The following is a 25,572-nucleotide window of genomic DNA, read 5'->3' on the forward strand; positions in this document are numbered from 1 at the left end:
ATGGGGGTTGTGTACGTGGGAGGTCGTGTCTCACTAATCTCATTGAGTTTTTTGAAGACGTGACCAAAAAGGTCGATGAGGGCAGAGCTGTAGATGTTGTGTACATGGGCTTCAGTAAAGCATTCGACAAGGTGCCGCATGGTAGGCTGCTCTAGAAGGTTAGATCGCACGGGATCCAAGGAGAGGTAGCTGAATGGATCGCAAATTGGCTCCATGGAAGGAAGCAGAGGGTGATGGTGGAAGGTTGCTTCTCGGACAGGAGGCCTGTGACTAGTGGTGGGCCTCAGGGTTCGGTGCTGGGCCCGTTACTGTTTGTCATCTACATCGATGATTGGGATGAGAACCTACAGGGCAAGATTAGCAAGTTTGCTGATGATACAAAAGTGGGTGGTTTTGCAGATGGTGAAGATGGTTGTGAACGGTTGCAGCAGGATCTGGATCGATTGGCCAGGTGGGCAGAGGAATGGCTGATGGAGTTTAATACAGAGAAGTGTGAGGTGTTGCATTTTGGGAGGTCGAACAAGGGCAGGACCTACACAGTGAATGGTCGGCCTCTGGGTAGTGTTGTAGAGCAGAGGGATCTAGGAGTACAGGCGCATGGTTCCTTGAAGGTCGAGTCACAGGTAGATAAGGTGGTCAAGAAGGCTTTTGGTACTTTGGCCTTCATCAGTCAGAGTATTGAGTATTGAGTTGGGGGGTCATGTTGTAGTTGTATAAGACGTTGGTGAGACCGCATCTAGAATATTGTGTTCAGTTCTGGGCACCGTGTTATAGGAAATATATTGTCAAGCTTGAAAGGGTTCAGAGATGATTTACGAGGATGTTGCCAGGACTAGAGGGTGTGAGCTACAGGGAGAGGTTGAGCAGGCTGGGTCTCTATTCCATGGAGCGCAGGAGGATGAGGGGGAGATCTTATAGAGGTGTACAAAATCATGAGAGGAATAGATCGGGTAGACACACAGAGTCTCTTGCCCAGAGTAGGGGAATCGAGGACCAGAGGACACGGGTTCAAGGTGAAGGGGGAAAGATTTAATAGGAATCTGAGGGGCAACTTTTCCACACTTTTCGAGGGTGGTGGGTGTATGGAACGAGCTGCCGGAGGAGGTAGTTGAGGCTGGGACTATCGCAACGTTTAAGAAACAGTTAGACAGGTACATGGATAGGACGGGTTTGGAGGGATATGGACCAAGCGCAGGCAGGTGGGACTCGTGTAGATGGGACATGTTGGCCAGTGTAGATGAGTTGGGCCGAAGGGCCTGTCTCCACACTGTATCACTCTATGACTCTATAACAGGTAGAGCAGAGGGGAAGATGCAGAGGGCAGAATATAGTTCTCAGCATTGTGGTTAGCACGGAGAAAGTGGGCCGAAGGGCCTGTCCTCGTGTTGTTCGATGTTCTACTTGTGTTCACCATTTTCCTCTCTCTCCCCCTCCCTCCCTCTTTCCCCCTCCCTCCCCCTCCCTCCCCCTCCCTCTCTCCTTCCCTCTCCCCCTCTCCCCCTCCCTCTCTCCCCCCCTCTCTGTCCCCCTCCCCCTCTCTGTCCCCCCCAGACCCATCAGCGCGAGGTCTCCTCACTCACCTTCCTCTCCGACGTTGAGTTTGTGTCGACCTCCTTCGACGGGACGGTGTGTGTGTGGAGCGTCTGCCCGCGGACCGGGACCAGACGTCTACGGTCAGTCAGCCCAGCCGACCCGTCTCCCCACGTCTAACATCTGCTCCTCGCCCCCTCCCTCTCCCCAGCTCTCTCTCTCTCTCCCCGCTCCGCTCAGCTCAGCTTATGTGGGCCGGGGTACAGTGAAAAGCTTTACTCCCCTCCCTCATCCCCCGATACTGTGTACCCCCCCTCACACTGTACCCCCATCCCTATCTCCCTCTCTGTCTCTCTCTCTGTCTATCTCTATCTCTTTATCTCTCTATCTCGATATCTGTCTGTCCCTCTCTCTCTATATATATATATATCTGTCTATCTCTCTCTCTCTCTCCCACACTAACCCGCTCTCTCTCTGTCACTCTCTCTCTCTATCTCTCTGTCTCTCTCTATCTCTCTCTCTCTCTCTCTCTGTCTCTCTCTGTCTCTCTCTGTCTCTCTCTCTCTCTCTATCTCTCTCTGTCTCTCTCCCTCTCACTCTCTCTCTCTATCTCTCTCTGTCTCTCTCCCTGTCTCTCTCTCTATCTCTCTCTCTCTATCTCTCTCTCGATATCTGTCTGTCTCTATCTCTCTGTCTCTCTCTCTCTATCTCTGTCTCTCTCTCTATCTCTCTCTCTATCTCTCTCGATATCTGTCTGTCTCTCTGTCTCTCTCTCTCTCTCTCTCTCTCTATCTATCTCTCTCTCTCTATCTCCCTCTCTCCCCCCTCCCCCCCCCACACACTATGTAACCTCCCTCCCTCCCTCTCTCTCCCCCCCAGGACGAGCCTCCTCCACTCTCTCCACCTCGACTCCCCCGTCTCAGCCCTGGGTCGTCTGTGTGACCGGCGCCTCCTGGTGGCCGAGTTGACGGGGAGAGTCAGCGTCTGGGAGCCGGGGACAGAAGCAGCCAATGCCCCCCGAAGGTCAGTGCGGGGGGAGGGGGAGGGGGAGGGGGAGGGGGGGCTTGTTAACCTGCAATCCCCACTCCCCCTGAAACCTCCCCCCCTCCCTCCACCTTACCCCTCACCTCTCTCCCCCTTCACTCCCTCCCCCCCTCTCCTCTCCCCCTTCCTCGCCCTTACACCCTCCTGTCTCAATAGACAATAGGTGCAGGAGGAGGCCATTCAGCCCCTTCGAGCCAGCACCGCCATTCATTGTGATCATGGCTGATCGTCCCCAATCAATAACCCGTGCCTGCCTTCTCCCCATATCCCTTGACTCCACTAGCCCCTAGAGCTCTATCTAACTCTCTCTTAAATCCATCCAGTGACTTGGCCTCCACTGCCCTCTGCGGCAGGGAATTCCACAAATTCACAACTCTCTGGGTGAAAAAGTTTTTTTCTCACCTCAGTCTTAAATGACCTCCCCTTTATTGTAAGGAAGGCAGGAACGGGGCACTGATTGGGGGCGATCAGCCGTGATCACGATGAATGGCGGTGCTGGCTCGAAGGGCAGGAATGGCCTCCTCCTGCACCTATTTTTCTATGTTTCTGCCTCTCATGCTCTCCCCTCCCCTCTCTCCTACCCCCCCCCCCCCATCTCTTCCCTCTCTCCTCTCTCCCCCTCTCTCCTCCCCCCCCTCTCCCCTCTCTCCCCTCTCTCACTGCCATTCTCTCCGCAGCTCGGTGAAGCTTGGTTTTGTGCGGTTTCTGGGCTGTGTGTCGGGCCGGGTGCTTGGAGTGGAGAGAGTGATCCACCCGCAACTGTTCACTCTGGGGGAGTTACCACCGCCCGAGCCGGGAGTCCAGGAGCCGGAGCGGGATTCCGAGCAGGATTCTGAGCCGGCGTCTGAGCAGGAGCAAGAGGAAGAGGAACCGGAGCCGGATTCTGAGCCGGATTCCGAGCGGCATTCCGAGCAGGAGCAAGAGGACGAGAAGCTGGAGCGGGATTCCGAGCGGGATTCCGAGCAGGATTCCGAGCAGGATTCCGAGCGGGATTCGAAGCCGGATTCCGAGCGGGAGTCCGAGCCGGAGTCCGAGCCGGAGGTCGAGGGGCTTGACGTGCAGCGGATCTACCGCAGCCTGCTTCCTTACGGAACGCCGGGAAGCGAGGAGGCCTGGCTGACGGCCGTGGATGTCTCTGGAACGTCGCAGGATGCAGGTGAGGATATCGGATGCTCCCGGGTGGGGGGGGTTCCCCGGGAAGGGAAACCCGCACATTCCCAGCCCGCCCGGAGTGGTGAGAATTCCACAAAATATTCCCCCCCTCCCATCCAGAGCGAAAATTCCCAAACATTCCGCTCCCTCCCTCCCGGAGAGGGCACGGCGGAGCAGCGCGCAGAGACCCGGGTTCGATCCTGACCTCGGGTCACAGAGGATTCAAGGATAACTTGAAGTTATAGACAATAGACAATAGGTGCAGGACTGGGCCATTTGGCCCTTTGAGCCAGCACCGCCATTCAATGTGATCATGGCTGATCATCCCCAATCAGTACCCCGTTCCTGCCTTCTCCCCATATCCCTTGACTCCGCTATCTTTAAGAGCCCTATCTAACTCTCTCTTGAAAGTATCCAGAGAACCGGCCTCCACCGTCCTCTGAGGCAGAGAATTCCGCAGACTCACAACTCTCTGTGAGAAAAAGTGTTTCCTCGTCTCCGTTCTAAATGGCTTTCTCCTTATTCTTAAACTGTGGGCCCTGGTTCTGGACTCCCCCAACATCGGGAACATGTTTCCTGCCTCTAGCGTGTCCAAACCCTTAATAATCTTATATGTTTCAATGAGATACCCCTCTCATCCTGATAAACTCCAGAGTGTACAAGCCCAGCCGCTCCATTCTCTCAGCATATGACAGTCCCGCCATCCCGGGAATTAACCTGGTGAACCTTCGCTGGGCTCCCTCAATAGCAAGAATGTCCTTCCTCAAATTAGGGGACTAAAACTGCACACTTTGCTGGCTTTACCTTGCACTGCATGTTCCCTTATCGCAAAATGCTGGAGTAATTCAGCGGGTGACCCTGGAAGGGTCTCGACCCGAAACGTCGCCCATTCCTTCTCTCCAGAGATGCTGCTTCACCCGCTGAGTTACTCCAGCATTTTGTGTCTCCCTTCGATTTAAACCAGCATCACAATAAACTTGGATTTAAACCAGCCACAATAAACTGAACGGTGAACTTAATCCCACGCTGCGACATCCCTGGCTCCGTCCCGTCACCCATCTTAACCCGGGACAACGTTCTCCTCTCCAGATATTTCCCTGCTGTGCGGAGACTCGAAGGGAAATCTGTACATTCGCCCATGGGATGGCAGCAACATGATGATACGTGAGGATAGTGACAACATCACCCACAAACAGGTGAGGGGGGGAGAGAGAGAGGGAGTGTGTGTGTGTGTGTGTGTGTATGTGTGTGTGTGTGTGTGTGTGTTTATGTGTGTGTGTGTGTTGTGTGGATGTGTGTGTGTGTGTGTGTATGTGTGCGTGTGTGTGTGTATGTGTGTGTGTGGATGTGTGTGTGTGGATTTGTGTGTGTGAATATGTTTATGTGTATGTGTGTGTGTGTGTGTGTGTGTGTGTGTGTGTATGTGTGTGTGTCTGTATGTGTGTGTGTGTGTGTGTGTGTGTGTGTGTATGTGTGTATGTGTTTATGTGTGTGTGTGTGTGTGTGGAGAGGATGTTTCCACTAGTGGGAGAGTCTAGGACTAGAGGGCACAGCCTCAGAATTAAAGGAGATGAGGAGGAATTTCTTTAGCCAGAGGGCGGTGAATCTGTGGGATTCGTTGCCACAGACGGCTGTGGAGGCCACAAGTTAGTGGATATTTTCAAGGCGGAGATAGATAGATTGTTGACCAGTGCGGGTGTCAGGGGTTACGGGGAGAAGGCAGGAGAATGGGGTTGGGAGGGAGAGATAGATCAGCCGTGATTGAATGACAGATTGGACTCGATGGGCCGAATGGCCTAATTCTGTCCCCATCATATATGGGGCGGTCGGTGCAGGGGGGGGGGGCTCTCCCGCTTCACCCCGTGTCTGACCCTCTCCCCGGACGGTGTCTACCCCAGGTACACTCTGACCGGGTCACAGCCGTGGTGGCCACGGACGACATCATCGTCACCGCCTCACATGACCAGTCCGTCCGTCTGTGGGACAGACGCACCCTCAGACAGGTAAACCCCCCCCCCCCTCCCCTCCCCGTCTGTCTCTCCAACACGCCCCCTCTCTCTCCCTCTACCCCCACTCTCCCCTCCCTGTACTCTCTCTCTCTCCGTCTCCCACCCTGTGCCTCTTTCCCCTGCCTGACCCTGAACCTCTCTCTTCCCCCTGTAACTCTCTCCCCGAACCCTCTCTGACCCCTCTCCCTCTCTGACCCCATCTATCTTTCTCACAAGTCTCTCTTTTATATATATCTCTCTTGCTCTCTCTGACCCCCTCTCTCTCTCTGACCCCTCTCTCCCTCTCTCTCTGACCCCCTCTCTCTCTCTGACCCCATCTCTCTCTCTGATCCCTCTCTCTCTGACCCCCCCTCTCTCTCTCTGACCCCGTCTCTCTCTCTGACCCCTCTCTCTCTGACCCCGTCTCTCTCTCTCTCTCTGACCCCTTCTCTCTCTCTCTCTCTCTGACCCCTTCTCTATCTCTCTCTCTCTCTCTGACCCCTTCTCTCTCTCTCTCTCTCTCTCTGACCCCTTCTCTCTCTCTCTCTCTCTCTCTGATCCCTTCTCTCTCTCTCTCTCTCTCTGATCCCTTCTCTCTCTCTCCCCCAGGTTGGATTCTTCCAGTGTCGTGCTCCGGTTCTCTCGCTGGCCCTGAGCCCGGCCTCCTCGAGTGACCTGATCTGCGGCGATGATTTGGGCCACGTCTACTTCCTCCGCCTGCGCCCGTTCCCCTCCCCCACACCCGTGACCGGCGGGCGGGGAGACTCTCTCACTCCCTCCGTCACGGAGCCGTGTTAAAGGGGAGGGAATCGCACCCCTCTCCGGGCGGGATGTCTGGGATTTGCCCCCCTTCACACGCTGTCTCTCCCATTCTCTGTCTCAAAGCACGGAGTCGGATTCTGGAGGCTGCGTGTGTGTTTGTAACAATTCCCCCATCAAACCCAGACAAGGAGGACCAGGCTCCGAGCACAGAAACCAAATAAAAGGCACTGCATCAACCCTGTTGTCTATTGTCTAAACTGCTGGAGTAACTCAGCTGACAGACAGGCAGCATCTCTGGAGAGAAGGAGTGGGTGACATTTCGGGTCGAGTCCCTCCTTCAGACTGAGAGTCAGGGGGGGTAGGGAGGCACAGAGATATGGAACAGTAGGGTGTGAAAACGAGGGATCAAAGGGGATGAAAATCAAGGCAAATAGACAATAGGTGCAGGAGTAGAGGCCATTCGGCCCTTTGAGCCAGCACCGCCATTCAATGTGATCATGGCTGATCATCCCCAATCAGTACCCCGTTCCTGCCTTCTCCCCATATCCCCTGACTCCGCTCTCTTTAAGAGCCCTATCTAGCTCTCTCTTGAAAGCATCCAGAGAACTGGCAGAATTCCACAGACTCACCACTCTCTGTGAGAAAAAGTGTTTCCTTATCCCCGTTCTAAATGGCTTACCCCTTATTCTTAAACTGTGGCCCCTGGTTCTGGACTCCCCCAACATCGGGAACATGTTTCCTGCCCGTAGCGTGTCCAAACCCTTAATAATCTTATACGTTTCAATAAGATCCCCTCTCATCCTTCTAAACTCCAGAGTGTACAAGCCCAGCCGCTCCATTCTCTCAGCATATGACAGTCCCGCCATCCCGGGAATTAACCTGGTGAACCTACGCTGCGCTCCCTCGATAGCAAGAATATCCTTCCTCAGATTTGGAGACCAAAACTGCACACAATACTCCAGGTGTGGTCTCACTAGGGCTCTGTACATCTGCAGAAGGACCTCTTTGCTCCTATACTCAACTCCTGTTGTTATAGGTATGCTTACTTTTATAGACTGATGAACAAGGACCCCCAGATCCCGTTGTGCTTCCCCTTTTCCACTTGTCGAATAGATGATTGTTAGCCGGGGGGAAGCTGACAACGAGGTGAACAAATTAACATTTAATCAGGAGGACAGTCAAACTAGTCCGAGAACTAGGATGAGGGAGGGATGGAGAGAGAGAGGGTAAGCAAGGGGTTACTTGAAGTTATAGAGATCGATGTTCACACCGCTGGGGTGTAAGGTGCCCAAGCTAAATATGAGATGCTGTTCCTCCCATTTGTGCTGGGACTCACTCTGACAGTGGAGGAGGCCCAGGACAGAAAGGTTTGTGTGGGAATGGGAGGGAAGTTGAAGTGTTTGGCAGCGTGACAGGAAACCCTCTCCCTCCAATCCAACCTGCCTCAAATTAGCGCCAAAATTAAACAAACGTCCCCTCCCTGTGGACCGACCCTGAAATCACTCACAACCAGACTCTTCACAGACCGAGAACACGTTTTATTTCACATCTACAGGCACGGAGAGAAAGAGAGAGAGAAGAAATGCAGGAAGAGAGAGAGGGAAAGTGGAAATGGGAAGAAAAGAAGTAAAAGGGAAGAAGAGAGAGGAAGTGGAAAGGGGAGGAGAGAGAGAGAGAGAGTGGAAAGGTGAGGCAGAGAAGGTGGAAAGAGGAAGGAGAGAAAGTGAAAAAGGAGAATGTGGAAGAGTGGAAAGGAGAGAGAGAGAGACAGAGAAAGTGAAGAGGAGGAAAGTGAGAACCAGGGGGGGGAGAGGGAGAGCTGGTCGTTGCCGTGGTGATGATCTCGCCGTTAACCCCGCCGCCGCTGGGGGGAGGGGATCAGTCCCGGGTCACTCAGGGGTCACGGGGGGTTCACAGGAGCAGGCCCCCCCCAGCGTACTCCACCCTCTGTGGGAGAAACACGGACACAGCTCATGTTAGACTCGGTCGCTCCATCTCGCCCCCCCACCGCCTCCCACCGCCGCCATCTTGCCCCCTCCCCCACCACCCCTCTCCCACCACCCACTCCCTCCTGAAATCAACCCCCCCTACTCCACCCCCGCTCCCCACCACCCCCACACCTCTCCCCATGCCGATACCAACCCCCCTCCCCCACCACCCCCCCCACCACCGTCTCCCCTGAAACCAACCAACCTCCCTCCCCCTGCCGATACCAACCCCCCTCCTCCACCCCCGCTCCCCACCACCCCCACACCTCTCCCCCTGCCGATACCTTCCCCCTTCCCCCACACACTAACCCACTCCACCCGCTTCCTCCCACACACTAACCCCTCCCCCACACTAACTCACTTGCCCTTCCCCCCCCCCCCCCCAACCTCTCCCCCACCCTCACCCTGTTCTCCCTCCTCCCCTGGGTCCCGGCCCAGTGAACCCCCCCCCCCCCCCCCCTCGCTCGCCCTGCCCCCCCCCGGGGTCCTGGAGGGGGAGAGGGGGAACCTCGTCGGGATCGTGGCCTCTAACCTGGGGTGTCTCGACGAAGGCCAGCCAATCGGAGGTGTGTGTAGGCAGCAGCCCCATGGCCTGGCACTTGTAGATGGCCAGAGCCAGCCCCAGCAAGTTGCCGATCAGGTAGACCAGGCCCTGCAGCCATTGCTGGCTCGAGCTCTCCAGCAGTTTGAAAGCTGCAAGAGGAAGAGGAACCGTCGAGCTGGGCCGTGGAGAGCGGGGGACCAGCAGAGGAGGGGGGGGGGGACCAGCGGAGATGGGGGGGGGGGACCAGCGGGGTGGGGGGGACCAGCGGGGGGCACGGACGGGCAATTAAAGAGGATGAACGGGAGTAGCATTAAAACCAAAGATCCTCTAGCAGAGCAAGATAGACCACTCCTGCTAAATGCAATGGGCTGACGTGTAGTACGCAACGGAGCGGAACGTGGGCCTTTTTTACATCCAGTGTAATCAACGTTGCGGGGGAACAGTTTGTGTTAATAAATTATATTTCTGAAAATGAGGAGATTACTTTTACCAAATAACTTTTATTTTTACGAGGATGTTTCCGTAACCGGCTTCCGTCTCCGCACTAGTATCTTTGCTCCGCTGTGATGGGATCTTTGGTGCGGAGACGGAAGCCGGTTACGGAAATGGGGGCCGAAAATTACCCGTGAATCTGCCCATGGCCATACTACGTATTTTTCGTCGAGTGGACGGTCTTGCTCGCTACAGGATCTTTGGTTAACAGGGTCGGACAAGGAGGACGGAGTAAAGGGGACGGATTGAAGAGACGGACAAAGGGGGGAGGATTAAATGAGGCAGAAAGGGGAGGATGATTAAAGGGGACGGACCAGAGGGAGGATTAAATAGACTGGGGGGGGAGTATTATAGGGGGTCTATCATCCACCCCCCCCCCCCCCCCTTTTGAAGGACCTAAGTAGACAAACTGGGGAAGGATTAAAGGGTTGGACGATTACATGCGTGGACAGGGAGACAATTAACAGAGTACGGCAGAAGGGGAGGATGATTAAAGGGGACGGACAGGGGGAGGATTAAAGGGGACGGACAGGGGAGGATTGAAGGGGACGGACAGAGGGAGGATTAAAAGGGACGGACAGGGGGAGGATTAAAAGGGACGGACGGGAGGATTGAAGGGGACGGACAGGGGAGGATTGAAGGGGACGGACAGGGGAGGATTGAAGGGGACGGACAGGGGAGGATTGAAGGGGACGGACAGGGGAGGATTGAAGGGGACGGACAGGGGAGGATTAAAGGGGACGGACAGGGGAGGATTGAAGGGGACGGACAGGGGGGGGATTAAAGGGGACGGACACGGGGAGGATTAAAGGGGACGGATAGGGGAGGATTGAAGGGGACGGACAGGGGGAGGATTAAAAGGGACGGACGGGAGGATTGAAGGGGACGGACACGGGGAGGATTAAAGGGGGCGGACAGGGGAGGATTAAAGGGGGCGGACAGGGGAGGATTAAAGGGGCGGACATGGGGAGGATTAAAGGGGGCGGACGGAGAGGGGGGGAGATTGCAGGGAAGGGGGGGTTAGAGAGGATGGGAACTCACGGTTGGAGATGGCGGGCAGGGCTTGGAGGGGATGGTTAATGGGGAGGGGATTAGGGATCGGGGGGGGGGGTGTATACTCACTGCCTAAGACATCGAGCAGGGGAGGGGAGTGGGGGTTTGAGTGAGGGGGATGAGGGGGGAAAGGTTAATATAGTCACTGCCGGAGATGGCCAGGTGAGTTGGTATGGCTATTCTTGCTATTGAGGGAGTGCAGCGTAGGTTTACAAGGTTAATTCCTGGGATGGCGGGACTGTCATATGCTGAGAGAATGGAGCAGCTGGGCTTGTACACTCTGGAGTTTAGAAGGATGAGAGGGTATCTCATTGAAACATATAAGATTGTTAAGGGCTTGGACACACTAGAGGCAGGAAACATGTTCCCGATGTTAGGGGAGTCCAGAACCAGGGGCCACAGTTTAAGAATATATCATTTAGAACGGAGACGAGGAAACACTTTTTCTCACAGAGAGTGGTGAGTCTGTGGAATTCTCTGCCTCAGAGGGCGGTGGAGGCCGGTTCTCTGGATACTTTCAATAGAGAGCTAGATAGGGCTCTTAAAAATAGCAGAGTCAGGGGATATGGGGAGAAAGCAGGAACGGGGTACTGATTGGGGATGATCAGCCATGATCACATCGGTGCTGGCTCGAAGGGCCAAATGGCCTACTCCTGCACCTATTGTCTATTGTGAGGGAGGGGGTTGAGGGGATCGGGGGGGTGGGGGTGAGGGGTTAAGGGGGGGGCTGCATACTCACTGCCGGAGATGGCCAGCAGGGCCTGCAGGGGTCTCCATGCCATCATACACACCATCATGATGGGGAAGATGGAAATGGTGTTGCCGGCCATGTACATGATGAACAGGTTCATGGGCACCTGCTTCAGCGGCCCCAGCGCCACGTCCCAGCATCGCTGCAGGGGGGAGAGCGACGGTGCAGGCGTCAGGCAAAGGCAGCACCTCCCTCCCTCCTTCCCAGCTTCCACTATCCCCCCCCCCCCACCGCTCCCTATCTCCCACCCCTCCCCTTGTCTCCTACCCCATCCCCATCTTTCCCCTCAAATTTCCCATCTCTCCCCCTCCTCATCTCTCCCCGTCCCCATCCCCTCCTCTTGTCTCCCCTCCTTCCTCCTCTCACACCATCCCCCTTCTCTCCCCCTCCAACCCCTTCCTCACCCATCCCATCCCATACAACAGACAATAGGTGCAGGAGTAGGCCATTCGGCCCTTCGAGCCAGCACCCCCATTCAATGTGATCATGGCTGATCATCCCCAATCAGTACCCCGTTCCTGCCTTCTCCCCATATCCCCTGACTCCGCTATCTTTAAGAGCCCTATCTAGCTCTCTCTTGAAAGCATCCAGGGAACCGGCCTCCACCGCCCTCCGAGGCAGAAAATTCCACAGACTCACCACTCTCTGTGAAAAAGTGTTTCCTCGTCTCCGTTCTAAATGGCTTACCCCTTATTCTTAAACTGTAGCCCCTGGTTCTGGACTCCCCCAATATCGGGAACATGTTTCCTGCCTCTAGCGTGTTCAAACCCTTAATAATCTTATATGTTTCAATGAGATACCCTCTCATCCTTCTAAACTCCAGAGTGTGCAAGCCCAGCCGCTCCATTCTCTCAGCATACGACAGTCCCGCCATCCCTGCTCCTTTTCAACTCCCTCCGCTCTCCACCCTCTTTCTCCTCCTCTCTGCCCTCTCTTCCCATCCCTTGTCCCACTTCCCCTCCTCACCTCAACCTCTCCTCCACCCTCCCCTCCCTCCACCTCCACTACCTCCCCTTCACCCTCGTCCTCCTGTCCATTCGCCAACCTCCGCTCCTCCACGCTCCCCTCCGTCCTCCCTCTCTTCCAATCGACTCCCTCCCCCCACTAACTGCATCGGATCTCCTCTCCCCCATCCCCCACCACCATCCTCCTATCCCCCGCCCAACTACGCTCCCTCCACCCTCTCTTTACCCCCCCCATGTCCCCCTGCCCCTCCCCCACTCCCCTCCCCCCGGCAGTCACCTTCTCCACCAGGATGCGGTCCGTTTCCTGCACGCTGGTGTCAGGGAGCTGCCGGTCAGAGTACCCCACGGGGTAGACCATCTCCCCCTGCCCCCCCTGTCGCTCGCGGCTCCTGGAGGGAGAGAGAGTTAGATGGGCCTAATGGCCTGTGTCCCACCCCCCCCCCCCTCGATCCCGAAACCCCTTTAGGACGTAGCGAAGGGCAGTGGTACTGAGGCAGACGCAGCACCCAAGGGTGGCAGTAGATCTAATTGTTGCGCCCAAGTGCGGCGTAAAGATGCCAAGCTTGCACCCAGGGGTGCTGCAGCGAAGGGCAGTGGTACTGAGGCGGACGCCGCACCCTAGGGTGGGTTGCAAGACCAGCCGGGCATCCTTGTAGCAGACGGGAAGTTAATCGGGGCGCCGAAGGGCTGGCGTAAAGGAGTCAACCTTGCACCCAGGGGTGCTGCGGTGACGGGTGATGGTGTCGCGGCCAACGCAGCACCCAAGGGTAAGTTCCCAGGTGAACGGGGCACCGAGGGTGGCAGACAGAAGCTAAAGGGGGTGCACAAAGTTGGGGCAAGTTGACACCCAATGGCGGGGGGTGGATCAGATCGGGGCGTAAAGGAGCCAAGCTTGCACCCAGGGGTGCTGTGGCGATGGTGTCGCGGCCAACGGGGCACCCAAGGGTGGCAGACAGAAACTAAAGGTGGTGCACAAAGTTGGGGCAAGTTGACACCCAATGGCGGCGGTGGATCAGATTGGGGCGTAAAGGAGCCAAGCTTGCACCCAGGGGTGCTGCGGCGAAGGGCGGTGGGTTCCAAGGTGGACACGACACCCAAAGGTGGGTTGCAAGACCAGCTGGGCACCCAAGGGTGGCAGACTGGTGCCAAGGGTTCACCAATGGGTGGCAGACAGGAGCTGATTAGGAATGCCCACGGGTGGCATGAGACGCCAACCTTGCACCCACGGGTGTTCGGGCCAAAGGCGTACGCAGCACCCAAGGGTGGCGGAGTGGTCTAATTGGGACGCCCAAGGGTGGCGTGAAGGAGCTGCTGCGGCGAAGGGCGGCGGTGCCAAGGCGGAGGTGACACCCAAGGGTGGGGGATGCGAGGCCGACTGGGCACCACTGGGTGGCACCAAGGAGGGCCAATATTTGGGGACACTCAAGATGGCGGCGGCGGGGGGCGGGGGTCGCGCGCGGGGCCCGCCGGGACGGAGAAGGTCAACCAGCCCCTGCGGGCCGGGGTCGGGCGGCCCCGTTGACGCCCCCCTCACCTGCCGCCGCCGCCCGGCGCGAGCTCCAGCGCCCACTTGTGGCGGCGCGCGCGGTTGCTCAGCGACGCCGCCGTTCCCGCCGCCGCTCCTCCTCCGCCCGCCGTCGCCATGGCGACCGCTCGCCCGCTCGCCCGCAGCTCCGCTCCCCCGCTGGAGAACAACCGCCGCTCGGTCGGTCAGTCAGCGCCACCGGGAATCAGCCGCGCCTGCGCACGCACGCCCGCGACACCGCGCACGTCACGGCCGGCGCCGCCATCTCGCTGCCCCCAACAAAGATGGCCGCCACCACACCCTCTCACCGCCGGCCCCGTCATCCTATTGCCCCCAACAAAGATGGCCGCCACCACATCCTCTCACCGCCGGGCCCGTCATCTTGATGCCCCCAACAAAGATGGCCGCCCCCCTCTCTCTCTCACCGCCGGCCCCGTCATCTAGCTGCCCCCAACAAAGATGGCCGCCTCCACTCCACGCCCCTCTCTCTCACCGCCATCTAGCTGCCCCCAACAAAGATGGCCGCCACCACACCACGCCTCCCTCTCTCTGTCTGAAGAAGGGTTTCGGCCCGAAACGTTGCCTATTTCCTTCGCTCCATAGATGCTGCTGCACCCGCTGAGTTTCTCCAGCATTTTTGTCAACCTTCGATTTTCCAGCATCTGCAGTTCCTTCTTAAACACCCCCCTCTCTCTCACCGTCGGCCCCGCCTTCTTGTTGCCCCCAACAAAGATGGCAGCCACCATACCCCCCCACCCCTTTCAGTTTAGTCTGTTCACCGCCATCTTGCTGCGGGGCATCCACTGCCAATATCAAAGATGGCTACCATTAACCCCACCCCCCCCCCCCCTCTGGCTTGTTATGTTTCCAGCACATGTTTTTGGATTTCCCTCCCTGAGGACCTTGCATTACACATCTAATTCTTTCCACACGCAGTTTGGTGCATATATATTAATTTCAACCATATATCAGCTCATTGGCCATCAGTTCCAATTATAGCATCAATGTTTTTTTGTTTTTTTTTATATATTTTAACGCTATTATTTCTTCACTCCATCTCCAGTAAACGTTGGGAAATTATTTGCCACTTTTCTTGAACGGGCTTGATTGGAATTGTATTTTGTCGCTTTAAAGTCTATACTCCCAAGTTAAAGTGCGTCACTGACCTCACAAACATGGCCGGCCATTTATATAATTTGTTTACAAACTTGTTTTTGTGAGTGAAATAATAATTACCTTTCCTTCATTATTTTACCGGTTAAATATTTGAATGGACTCTCTTCAACCCCCTCTCTTCGACAAACAAGTCTTTGTTCCTCATCAAATTCCTCAAAATGTAATATAAATCTTTTATTTTGTATGCCATTCAATTAAAATATTTTTTTCACATTATTAAACCTTTTCGTGGGGAATTAACTTATTGACAATCAAGTTTAATGCGCCCCATTGCTGAGGCAGCATGAAGACTAGATGAAGTCAATAGAAGTGAGGTTGGTTTGTCAAGTCAAGTCAAGTGCAGTTGTGTGGGGCTTTGTGGACACCGGGAACTTGCGGGTCCCCGGTGGGAGACTGCTTTGCGGGGCACCGGCAACGGCGACTTCTCCCGCCCGAATTGCGAGGTTGAGAGTGACCTGGAGCGGGGCCTTACATCGCCCGGCGTGGCTTTAAACGGCTGCGGGACTTTGCTAGTGCCCGTCGGGGGCTCCAACATCGGGACCCGGAGCAGGGCTTTACATCGCCCGGCGCGGCTTTAAGTGGCCGTGGGACTTGCTAGCACCCGCCGGGGCCTTTGACCTCGACTTCGGGAGAGGAATGGAGAGCAGGGGAGAGACAAGACTTTGCCTTCCATCACAGTGAGGAGGAGATTCACTGTGATGGATGTTTGTGTGGATTGTGTTGGTGTCTGTCTTGGTTTTTTCTTGTATGGCTGCAGAAACCAAATTTCGTTTGAACTTCATGTGAGGTTCAAATGACAAATAAACGGTATTGTATTATATTGTATTGTATGTGGTGGGCAGAAGAAGGCCGGCTTCCATTTTCCATCTTCCCCGCCCTAACCGTGGCCTGCTGTCCCCACCATCCCCCTCGGGGCCAGCCTCGCACCCATCCCACCACTCAATGAATCCCCACTCTGTCTGCATGTGGGAGGGCTCGCCTGGTCCTCCGAGCGACGCCTCTCAACTCCCCCCGCGGACCAATCAGCGGCCGGCGTCGCACAAATCCCGCCCCGCGGCCTGACGGACACTCTGGGCGACCAATAGGAGACGATCCTCCCCCCAGAGGAGGGCGGGACCAGGCGGGTGATTGACGGCCAATCAGCGTCCAGCGTCTCACAGATCCCGCCCCGCGACCTGACGGACACTCTGGGCGACCAATAGGAGACCAAACCTCCACAAGAGGAGGCGGGACCAAGAGGGTGATTGACGGCCAGTCAGCGGGGGGGGGGGGCAGGGCTATCGCGCTCGACCAATCACCGCGGTCGCCGAGGCGGGAAATCAAAATGGCGGCCTGTCTCCGCCCGCCCGCCGGTTGCTAGGCGGCCATTTTGTCGGAGCGGGGCCTCGGGCGTCGAGCGAAGGCGACCGGTCGTAAGTGCGCGGCGACGGACGGACGGACGGACGGACACGAAATGCCGGAGTAACTCAGCGGGTCGGGGCGGCGTCTGTGGAGGGGGAGGGGAACGCTCTCCCCGGCTCCGCTCGTCTATCCTCGCGTCGCTGGGGCAGAGCGACCAATCACCGGGCAGCAAAGGGGCGGGACAAGGGGGGTCCCCGCCCCCTCGCCGGCTGATTGACGCGGGTCGCGGCCAATGGGAGAGTGTACCCGCCCCCTCGCCGGCTGATTGACGCGGGTCGCGGCCAATGGGAGAGCGTGTCCGCCCCGTCGCCGGCTGATGGACGCCGGGCGCGGCCAATGGGAAGTCAGGGCCGAGGCGACCAATGGCCGTGAGGAGGAGGAGGAGGCGGGATCTGCCGGACGGCAGCCAATGAGGGGGCAGGTCCCGCCTCCCAGGGTGCAGCGGCCGACCAATGGGAGGGCGGGGAGGACGATTGACGCCGGTCCCGGCCAATAGGAGGGAGGGTGGGAGCGGCGCGGCGGCCAATCGTGGAGGTGCGAGGGCGGGACAACGTGACCGCAGCCAATGGGGGGGCGAGGTTCTGTCTCCCCGGGCCAATGGGATGGAGGTGTTGGGAACCGCACCTCCCCCAGCAGGAGGCACCCCAGGGTGCTGTGCTTGATCCCATGGGTGGGGACTCCGGAGTGTCACTGGGTCCCCAGGATGCTGTGGGTGGTCCAATGGCTGGGGCACCCCAGGGTGCTGTGGCCCATTCCCATGGGTGGGGCACCCAAGGGTGCTGCAGCTCATTCCCCTGGCTGTGGCACCCCAGGGTGCTGTGGCTCATTACCATGGGTGGGGCACCCCAGGATGCTGTCTGTCACCATGGCTGTGGCACCCCAGGGTGCTGCGGCTCATTCCCATGGGTGGGGCACCCCAGGGTGCTGTCTGTCACCATGACTGTGGTACCCCAGGGTGCTGTGGCTCATTACCATGGCTGTGGCACCCCAGGGTGCTGTCTGTCACCATGACTGTGGTACCCCAGGGTGCTGTCTGTCACCATGGTTGGGGCACCCCAGGGTGCTGTCTGATCCCAAGTGCGACGGGGTCCCCAGGGACAGTTTCCGCGCTTGTCTAAAGATTCGGGCAGGACCCTGGACCCGTGGATGGGCATCTTTGCCGGGCCTCGGAGCAAACTGACAGGGAGACACCCACCCACCCACCTCTGTACCAGGTGGGCAGAGATCAGGAGCTCGGGGCTGAGTCCTGCTGCCCGAATCTTTAGACCCTAACAGATACAGCATGTCCTTAAAAGGTGCAGGAAAAATGTTCCCAGTGTTGGGGTGGTGCCCAGAACCAAGGGTCGCAGTTTCAGAGTAAGGCGTAGGCCTTTCAGGACTGAGATGAGGAAAAGAAATTCACCAAGAGAGTTGAAAAGGCAGTGGAGGACAAATCACTGGATGTATTCAAGAGAGAGTTAGATTTAGCTCTCAGGGCTAATGGAATTAAGGGATATGGGGAAAAAAGCAAGAACGGGGTACTGATTGTGGATGATCAGCCATGATCATTTTGAATGGCGGTGCTGGATCAAAGGGCCGAATGGCCAACTCCTGCACCTATTTTTATATGTTTATATATATATATATATATATATATATATATACATGGATAGATATATATATATATATTTCTACCCACATACACATATGTACGCACATCTACATAGATGTGAATATGTTAGTGTATATATTCATATGAATATATATATATATATATATATGTGTTCAAAAGGGAACTGCAGATGCTGGAATATGGAAGGTACACAAAATTGCTGGGGAAACTCAGCGGGTGCAGCAGCATCTATGGAGCGAAGGAAATAGGCGACGTTTCGGGCCGAAACCCTTCTTCAGACTCTGCAGTTAGAGAGGAGGTTGTGAAACTGTCTCCGGAGAGAGGAGGAGAACTTCTTCAAAGTAGGCATACCTTGAGGAGATATCGCAGTGGAGTAGACAAAGTGTTCAAAAGGGAACTGCAGATGCTGGAATATCGAAGGTACACAAAATTGCTGGGGAAACTCAGCGGGTGCAGCAGCATCTATGGAGCGAAGGAAATAGGCGACGTTTCGGGCCGAAATCCTTCTTCAGACGGGTTTCTGAATATAATATATATATGTGTGTGTGTGTGTGTGTACTTGTGTGTATATATTTAGAGGAAGGAATTGCAGATGTTGGTCTAACTCGTAGACAGAATGCTGGAGTAACTCAGTGGGACAGGCAGCATCTCTGGAGAGAAGGAATGAATGACGTTTCGGGTCGAGACCCTTCTTCAGACTGAATTACCAATGCAGTTGCCAGTTGGCCACTGAGTTTATGCAGCATTTTGTGTCATGTCTTCTTTTTATCTATGTGTGTGTATGCATCATATAGACTCTGACCTCTCTCTCCACTCCCACTCCATCCCCCTCCCCTCCCTCCCTCTCTCCCCCTCCCTCTCTCCCCCCATCCCTACCCTCCCTCTCTCCCCAGGTTGCCGTGCGATGGCAGAGGTTGAGATCTCTCCGCGGGCCTACGTGAAGATGCAGCTTCACGCGGCCAAGTTGCCGTGGCGGGCGGTGAACGGCCTCCTGCTGGCCCAGCGCGTTGGCCCCGACCCCAGCCAGCCCTGCCTACTCCTCACCGACGCCATGCCTCTCTTCCACACCAGCCTGGCCCTCACACCCATGCTGGAGGTGGCCCTGAACCAGGTGGGTGTACCCTCCCCTCATCCCTCTGCAATTGTACAGGGCCCTAGTGAGACCACACCTGGAGTGTTGAGTGCAGTTTTGGTCTCCTAATTTGAGGAAAGAAAGACATTCTTGCTATTGAGGGAGTGCAGCGCAGGTTCACCAGGTTAATTCCCAGGGATGGCGGGACTGTCATATGCTGAGAGAATGGAGCAGCTGGGCTTGTACACTCTGGAATTTGGAAGGTTGAGAGGGGATCTTATTGAAACATATATGGTTATTAAGGGTTTGGACACACTAGAGGCAGGAAACATGTTCCCGATGTTGGGGGGGGAGTCCAGAACACAGGGGCCACACAGTTTAAGAATAAGGAGAAAGCCATTTAGAACAGAGATGAGGAAACACTTTTTCACACAGAGAGTTGTGAGTCTGTGGAATTCTGATTCGGATTCAGATTCAGATTCAATTTTAGATCCACCTCAGAGGGCGGTGGAGGCCGGTTCTCTGGTTACTTTCAAGAGAGAGCTAGATAGGGCTCTTAAAGATAGCGGAGTCAGGGGATATGTGGAGAAGGCAGGAACGGGGTACTGATTGTGGATGATCAGCCATGATCACATTGAATTTCGAATGGCCTCCTCAGATTCAGATTCAGATTCAGATTCAACTTTAATTGTCATTGTCAGTGTACAGTACAGAGACAACGAAATGCATTTAGCATCTCCCTGGAAGAGCGACATAGCATATGATTTGAATAATATTTTACATTAGCATATATACAAACATAGTGTTTTTCCTGTGGGAGGAGTGTCCGGGGGGGGGATGATTGGCAGTCACCGAGGTACGTTGTTGAGTAGAGTGACAGCCGCCGGGAAGAAGCTGTTCCTGGACCTGCTGGTCCGGCAACGGAGAGACCTGTAGCGCCTCCCGGATGGTAGGAGGGTAAACAGTCCATGGTTGGGGTGAGAGCAGTCCTTGGCGATGCTGAGCGCCCTCCGCAGACAACGCTTGCTTTGGACAGACTCAATGGAGGGGAGCGAGGAACCGGTGATGCGTTGGGCAATTTTCACCACCCTCTGCAATGCCTTCCGGTCGGAGACAGAGCAGTTGCCATACCATACTGTGATACAGTTGGTAAGGATGCTCTCGATGGTGCAGCGGTAGAGGTTCACCAGAATCTGAGGAGACAGATGGACCTTCTTCAGTCTCCTCAGGAAGAAGAGACGCTGGTGAGCCTTCTTGACCAGAGTTGAGGTATTGTGGGTCCAAGAGAGGTCATCGGAGATGTTGACTCCCAGGAACCTGAAGCTGGAAACACGTTCCACCTCCGTCCCGTTAATGTGGATGGGGGTGTGCGTGCCGCCCCTGGACTTCCTGAAGTCTACAATGAGCTCCTTGGTCTTCTTGGAGTTAAGGGCCAGGTTGTTGTCCGCGCACCATGCTGCTAAGTGCTGGACCTCCTCCCTATAGGCCGACTCATCGTTGTTGCTGATGAGGCCAATCACCGGTGTATCATCTGCATACTTGATGATGGTGTTAGTACCATGTACAGGTGTGCAGTCATAGGTGAAGAGGGAGTAGAGGAGGGGGCTCAGCACACAGCCCTGTGGAACGCCGGTGTTCAGGGTGAGAGTTGAAGAGGTGTGCTTGTCTAACCTAACAGACTGTGGTCTGTTGGTTAGAAAGTCCAGTATCCAGTTGCAGAGGGAGGGGTCGATGCCCAGGTTACCGAGTTTGGTGATCAGTTTAGATGGTATAATGGTGTTGAATGCTGAGCTGTAATCGATGAACAGCATTCTTACGTAAGTGTCTCTGTTGTCGAGGTGGGAGAGGGCGGAGTGAAGTGCCGTTGAGATGGCATCCTCCGTACTCCTGTTCTTGCGGTAGGCAAACCTCCTGCACCTATTGTCTATTGTCATCCCCCCCCCCCTCCACTAGCCTGGCCCTTACGCCCGTGCCGGAGGTGGTTGTCCCCTCCCCACCCCCTCCACCTCACTCCCCCCACCTCCCCTTTGCCCCTTCACACTCCTCTCCCCTCCCCCCACCTGGGTTGGGTGGTCGTCAATGGAAGGGTTGAATTGAAGGGCGATGGGGGGGGGGGGGGTCTTCAATGGAAGAAAGGGAATGCAGGGAGGGGAGGGGAGGAAGGGTACGGTGTGAATGGGGGGAGGGTGGAAGTAGGGTGTCATTGGAAGAAACTGGGGTGTCTACGCAATGGAGGGGGGAGGTCTACGCGAGGGAGGAGAGGGGTCTTCAATGGAAGGGGAAGGGAGGGTCAATGGGGAGGAGGGGAGAGGGGTCTGAACTAGGAGGGGAGATGGGTCTGAACTAGGGGGAGGGGAGGGGTAGGGAAGGGAGGTGGTTGAGAGGGGAGGGGAGGTGATGGAATGGAAGGGGAGGGCTTGCACCGGGGGAGGGGGGAGAGGAGGTCTTCGTTGGAGGGGGGTTGGAATTGAAGGGGAGGGGGGGATTCAATGGAAGGGGGGGAAAGAGAAGGGGTGAGGTGTCAAGGGAGGGGTAGGGGGTCAGTGGAAGAGGGAAGGAGTTGGGGTTCATTAGAAGGGAGTGGAGTTGGGGGGGGGGGGGGGGGATGCTACTGGAGGGAGTGACCCGTTGTGTTCCTGTGTAGGTGGACCTGTGGAGCGCTGCCAACAACCAGGTGATCGCTGGCTACTATCAGGCCAACGACCAGCTGACTGACCACAGGTCTGTGTCCGCTCGGGGGCGGGGGCAGGGGTGGGGTGGGGGGAGGGATGGTCGCTGGGACCACTGCACCCAAGTCCCACGTTCCCGCTGTATCTCGAGCGCTGTCTCGAAGGCAGACACAGAAAGCTGGAGTAACTCAGCGGGAAGGGCAGCATCTATGGAGGGGAGGAATGGGTGACCTTTCGGGTCGAGACCCTTCTTCAGACTTCTTCCATTGCTCTCTTTCCGTCGCTGTCCCTCTGTCTCTCCCTCTCCATCTGTCTCTCTCTCTATTTCTATCGCTGTCGGCTGTGTCTACACTGATCACGACCGGCCTGAACGGGCTTGGGACTTTCACTAACTCTGCTGTGTCCTCCCCTCCCGTTCCCTCTCTCCCCTTTCCTTCCCCTCCCCCCTCCCGCCATCCCCATCCCTCCCTCCCTTCCCCACTCCTTCCCCTTCCCTCCATCCCTCCCTCTCTCCCCCCTTCCCCCAACTGCCTCCTTCCCCTTTTCCCCTCCTCCCCCATCCCCCCTCCTCCCCCATCCCCCCTCCCGCCTGCAGCCCCAACCTGGTTGCCACGAAGATCGGCGACCGAGTGGCTGAACACATGAGAGGCGCCGTGCTGATCATGGTGAGTCCCCGGCTGCACAGAAAGATCCCAGAGGCACGGTAACCCCACGCCCCCCCCCCCCCTGTCCGTGTTACAGGCACCCCACCATCACACAGTGGAGGCCAATTCACTCTATGTTTTCAAGAGAGAGTTAGATTTAGCTCTTCGGGCTAACGGAATCAAGGGATATGAGGAGAAAGCAGGAATTGGGGTACTGAATTTGGATGAAGGGCCGAATGGCCTACCCCTGCACCTATTTTCTTTGTTTCTAATAAACAATTTACCGAAGCCAATTAACCTGCAAACCCGCACGTCTTTGGACAATAGACAATAGGTGCAGGAGTAGGCCATTCGGCCCTTCGAGCCAGCACCGCCATTCAATGTGATCATGGCTGATCATCCCCAATCAGTACCCCGTTCCTGCCTTCTCCCCATATCCCCTGACTCCGCTATCTGTAAGAGCCCTATCTAGCTCTCTCTTGAAAGTATCCAGAGAACCGGCCTCCACCGCCCTCTGAGGCAGAGAATTCCACAGACTCACCACTCTCTGTGAGAAAAGGTGTTTCCTCGTCTCTGTCCTCTGTGTGGGAGGAAACCGGAGCACCCAGAGGAAACCCACGCGGGTCACGGGGAGAGGACGTGCCAACTCCATACAGACAGCACCCGCAGTCAGGATCGAACCCGGGTCTCTGGCGCTGTGAGGCAGCAGATCTACCCTCGCTAGGGTTCCGAAGACCCCGGAGCTGGAATTCCTCCCCTATCTTTGCCCGTCCCCCTGAGGCGGTGAACCCCCTTCCCCCCCGGTCCTGGACTCCCGGGATATCGGGCGTTAGTCTCCGGACTCACCCCCCCCTCCTCTCCCGTCCGCTCCAGCTGGACAACGGCAAGTTATCGGGCGAGTATGGCGGGCCGGCCGTGGTGGTCTACGAGCGCCAGGACAACAGGTGGACCCCCAAGGACAAGAACCTGTGAGTCACCTCCGCCCTCTGAACTCTGACTTCCAACCTCGCGGTGCATGGGGACGGAGGGGGAGGGGGGGGGAGGACAACACTGGGGGGGACACAAGGCTGGAGGAGGGGGGGAGCCGTGTGCCAGGGAGGGAGAGAGTTTGGGAGAGAAAGAGAGGTAGTTGGGATGGGGGGGGGGCAGAGAGAGAGTGGGGAGAGAGAGAGAGGGAGTTACAGAGAGGAAGAGAATGTTAGAGGAGAGAGAGAATTGGGAAGAGTGAGAGAGAGAGAGAGAGAGAGAGAGAGTGTTTAAGAAGGAACTGCAGATGCTGGAAAATCGAAGGTAGACACAAGTGCTGGAGAAACTCAGCGGGTGCAGCAGCATCTATGGAGCGAAAGAAATAGGCGACGTTTCGGGCCGAAACCCTTCTTCAGAGAGAGAGAGAGAGAGTGAGTTTGATCGAGTGAGTTGGGAGGAGAGAGAGAATTGGGGTTTGTTGGAAAATGTTTGGGTGGGTGAGTGAGAGAGAGAGGGAGAGTGTGTCAGGGAGAGAGAATGTTGGGGGGGGGACAGAAAGGTCAAATCGTGTAGAGAAAGAGGGGGGGAGAGAAAGGATAAGTTGGGTGGGAGAGTGAGTTGGGATGAAGGGAGAGCGGGTCCACAGGGGATGGGTAGGGAGGGCGGGGGGTGGGGAGACTCCCGGCCTGAATCCAGGCCTTGCGTTGTCAAGGTGATGTGGCGGGATTGGGCCGGGTGGGGGAGGGGTGGGGATGGGGTGGGGGATGGGTGGGGATGGGTGGGGGGTCCGCAGTTGATGGGTGCGGGGGCCCATGGGGGAGGGGTGAGGGTGGAGGAATCCATGGTGGGGGAGGGGAGGCTCCTGGCCTGACCCCGGGCCTTGCGTTGCCAGGGTGATGTGGCGGGACTGGGCCGGGACCAGGCAGGCGCTGAGGGAGATGATGGCTGCCCGGGCCTACCGGCTCCTGGTCGACTTCGACGACCATCTGGACGACATCCGGCGCGACTGGGCCAACGGTGCCATCAACCAGAGGCTGGGGGAGCTCACCCTCACCCCCGACATCGACACCGACTCCTGACCCCCCCCCCCCCCCACCCCTGACACCAACTCCTCGCCCCCACCCCCAAAACCGGCTCCTGACCCCACCCCCCACCCCCCACCCCCAAAAACCGACTCCTGACCCCCCCCCCCCACCCCTGACACCAACTCCTCGCCCCCACCCCTGACACCAACTCCTCGCCCCCACCCCCGCCCACCCCCAACACCGGCTCCTGACCTCACCGCCCCCCACCATCACCCCACCCTCGACCGACTCCTGACACCTCCTCCACCCCCACCCTCAACCCAGACACCCGACCCCAGACTCCCGACCCCACCCTCACCCCGACTACTGACACCCCCCTTTCCCACTCCCACCCTCGACCCAGACTCCTGAACCCACCCCCGACCTGGACTCTCTCTGTAACCACCCTCAATAAAACTGGCCACCTCCACCCCTGTGTATGTGTGTGTGTGTACGTCTGGTGTCTATCCCACCCCCACCCCCCCTCACTCCCCACTTTGCAACGTTTAAGAAACATTTGGACAGGTACCAAGTTGGGGCAGGTTTGGATGGACATGGGCCAAGCGCACGCAGGTGGGACTAGCGCAGATACAACATGTTGGTCGGTGTGGGCAAGTTGGGCTGAAGGACCTGTTTCCACGCTGTGAGACTTTTTCACACAGAGAGTTGTTGTGAGTCTGTGGAATTCTCTGCCCCAGGATACTTTCTCTCGATACTTTCAAGAGAGAGCTTGATGGGGCTCTTAAAGATAGTGGAGTCAGGGGAGATGGCAGGAACGGGGTACCGATTGTGCATGATCAGCCATGATCACATTGAATGGCGGTGCTGGCTCGAAGGGCCGATTGGCCTACTCCTGCACCTATTGTCTATTGTCTATTTTCACTCGTATGGAGTTTAGGATGAGGGGTGACCTCATTGAAACTCACCGAATAGTGAAAGGCCTGGATAGAGTGGATGTGGAGAGGATGTTTCCACTAGTGGGAGAGTCTAGGACCAGAGGTCACAGCCTCAGAAGAAAAGGACGTTCCTTTGGGAAGGAGATGAGGAGGAATGTATTTAGCTAGAGGGTGGCGAATCTGTGGAATTCTTTGCCACAGACGGCTGTGGAGGCCACGTCAGTGGATATTTTTTAGGCAGAGATAGATTTTTGATTAGTGCGGGTGTCAGGGGTTAT

The 25,572-nt window shown here is 56.6% G+C and overlaps 3 protein-coding genes and 1 long non-coding RNA gene across 6 annotated transcripts; 3 read left to right on the plus strand and 1 right to left on the minus strand.

The window, feature by feature from the left end:
- Positions 1-1,545: 1,545 nt before the first annotated feature.
- Positions 1,546-6,712, plus strand: LOC116970282 (the record flags this gene model as incomplete). Its single annotated transcript, XM_033016957.1, has 6 exons — positions 1,546-1,673; positions 2,410-2,553; positions 3,252-3,730; positions 4,816-4,922; positions 5,625-5,729; positions 6,324-6,712. Coding segments are annotated over 6 exons (1,152 nt in total), but the record flags the coding sequence as incomplete, so codon positions are not given.
- Positions 6,713-7,999: 1,287 nt separating this feature from the next.
- Positions 8,000-13,947, minus strand: emc4 (ER membrane protein complex subunit 4). 2 transcript variants are annotated; one of them, XM_033016954.1, is made up of 5 exons: positions 13,810-13,947; positions 12,547-12,661; positions 11,293-11,446; positions 8,997-9,157; positions 8,000-8,423 (listed from the first exon to the last, which is right to left on the minus strand). In XM_033016954.1, exons 1-5 carry the CDS (start codon positions 13,911-13,913, stop codon positions 8,388-8,390), a joined length of 570 nt encoding a protein of 189 aa, XP_032872845.1. In that variant the 5' UTR covers positions 13,914-13,947; the 3' UTR covers positions 8,000-8,387. The 2 variants fall into 2 exon arrangements, with proteins under 2 accessions (XP_032872845.1, XP_032872844.1); XM_033016953.1 differs by having other exon boundaries at positions 12,547-12,658; positions 13,804-13,947.
- On the plus strand, positions 12,911-13,672 carry LOC116970280. Its single transcript, XR_004411092.1, has 3 exons — positions 12,911-13,011; positions 13,042-13,173; positions 13,575-13,672. It is a non-coding gene; the product is annotated as an uncharacterized LOC116970280 (long non-coding RNA).
- A 2,319-nt stretch (positions 13,948-16,266) lies between the features above and the next one.
- emc9 (ER membrane protein complex subunit 9) lies at positions 16,267-24,827 on the plus strand. 2 transcript variants are annotated; one of them, XM_033016952.1, is made up of 7 exons: positions 16,267-16,382; positions 18,877-19,094; positions 21,700-21,776; positions 22,320-22,389; positions 23,242-23,336; positions 24,227-24,451; positions 24,747-24,827. In XM_033016952.1, exons 2-6 carry the CDS (start codon positions 18,888-18,890, stop codon positions 24,411-24,413), a joined length of 636 nt encoding a protein of 211 aa, XP_032872843.1. In that variant the 5' UTR covers positions 16,267-16,382; positions 18,877-18,887; the 3' UTR covers positions 24,414-24,451; positions 24,747-24,827. The 2 variants fall into 2 exon arrangements, with proteins under 2 accessions (XP_032872843.1, XP_032872842.1); XM_033016951.1 differs by lacking the exon at positions 24,747-24,827 and having other exon boundaries at positions 16,271-16,382; positions 18,876-19,094; positions 24,227-24,432.
- Positions 24,828-25,572: the final 745 nt, after the last annotated feature.

This window comes from Amblyraja radiata, unplaced genomic scaffold, assembly GCF_010909765.2.
Source record: "Amblyraja radiata isolate CabotCenter1 unplaced genomic scaffold, sAmbRad1.1.pri scaffold_700_ctg1, whole genome shotgun sequence".
Taxonomy (NCBI): Eukaryota; Metazoa; Chordata; class Chondrichthyes; order Rajiformes; family Rajidae; genus Amblyraja; species Amblyraja radiata.

Bases quoted from the DNA above. Each gene is read 5' to 3' on its own strand.
- emc4 (XM_033016953.1), bottom strand. From the start codon at position 13,913: ATGGCGACGGCGGGCGGAGGAGGAGCGGCGGCGGGAACGGCGGCGTCG. The intron at 11,447-12,546 runs GTGACTGCCGGG...TCCCCCCTGCAG, and splicing joins ACCGCATCCTGGTGGAGAAG to CGATGCTGGGACGTGGCGCT. The intron at 8,424-8,996 runs GTTAGAGGCCAC...TTTCTCCCACAG, and splicing joins CCTTCGTCGAGACACCCCAG to AGGGTGGAGTACGCTGGGGG.
- emc9 (XM_033016952.1), top strand. From the start codon at position 18,888: ATGGCAGAGGTTGAGATCTCTCCGCGGGCCTACGTGAAGATGCAGCTT. The intron at 21,777-22,319 runs GTCTGTGTCCGC...TCCCGCCTGCAG, and splicing joins GACCAGCTGACTGACCACAG to CCCCAACCTGGTTGCCACGA. The intron at 22,390-23,241 runs GTGAGTCCCCGG...CGTCCGCTCCAG, and splicing joins GAGGCGCCGTGCTGATCATG to CTGGACAACGGCAAGTTATC.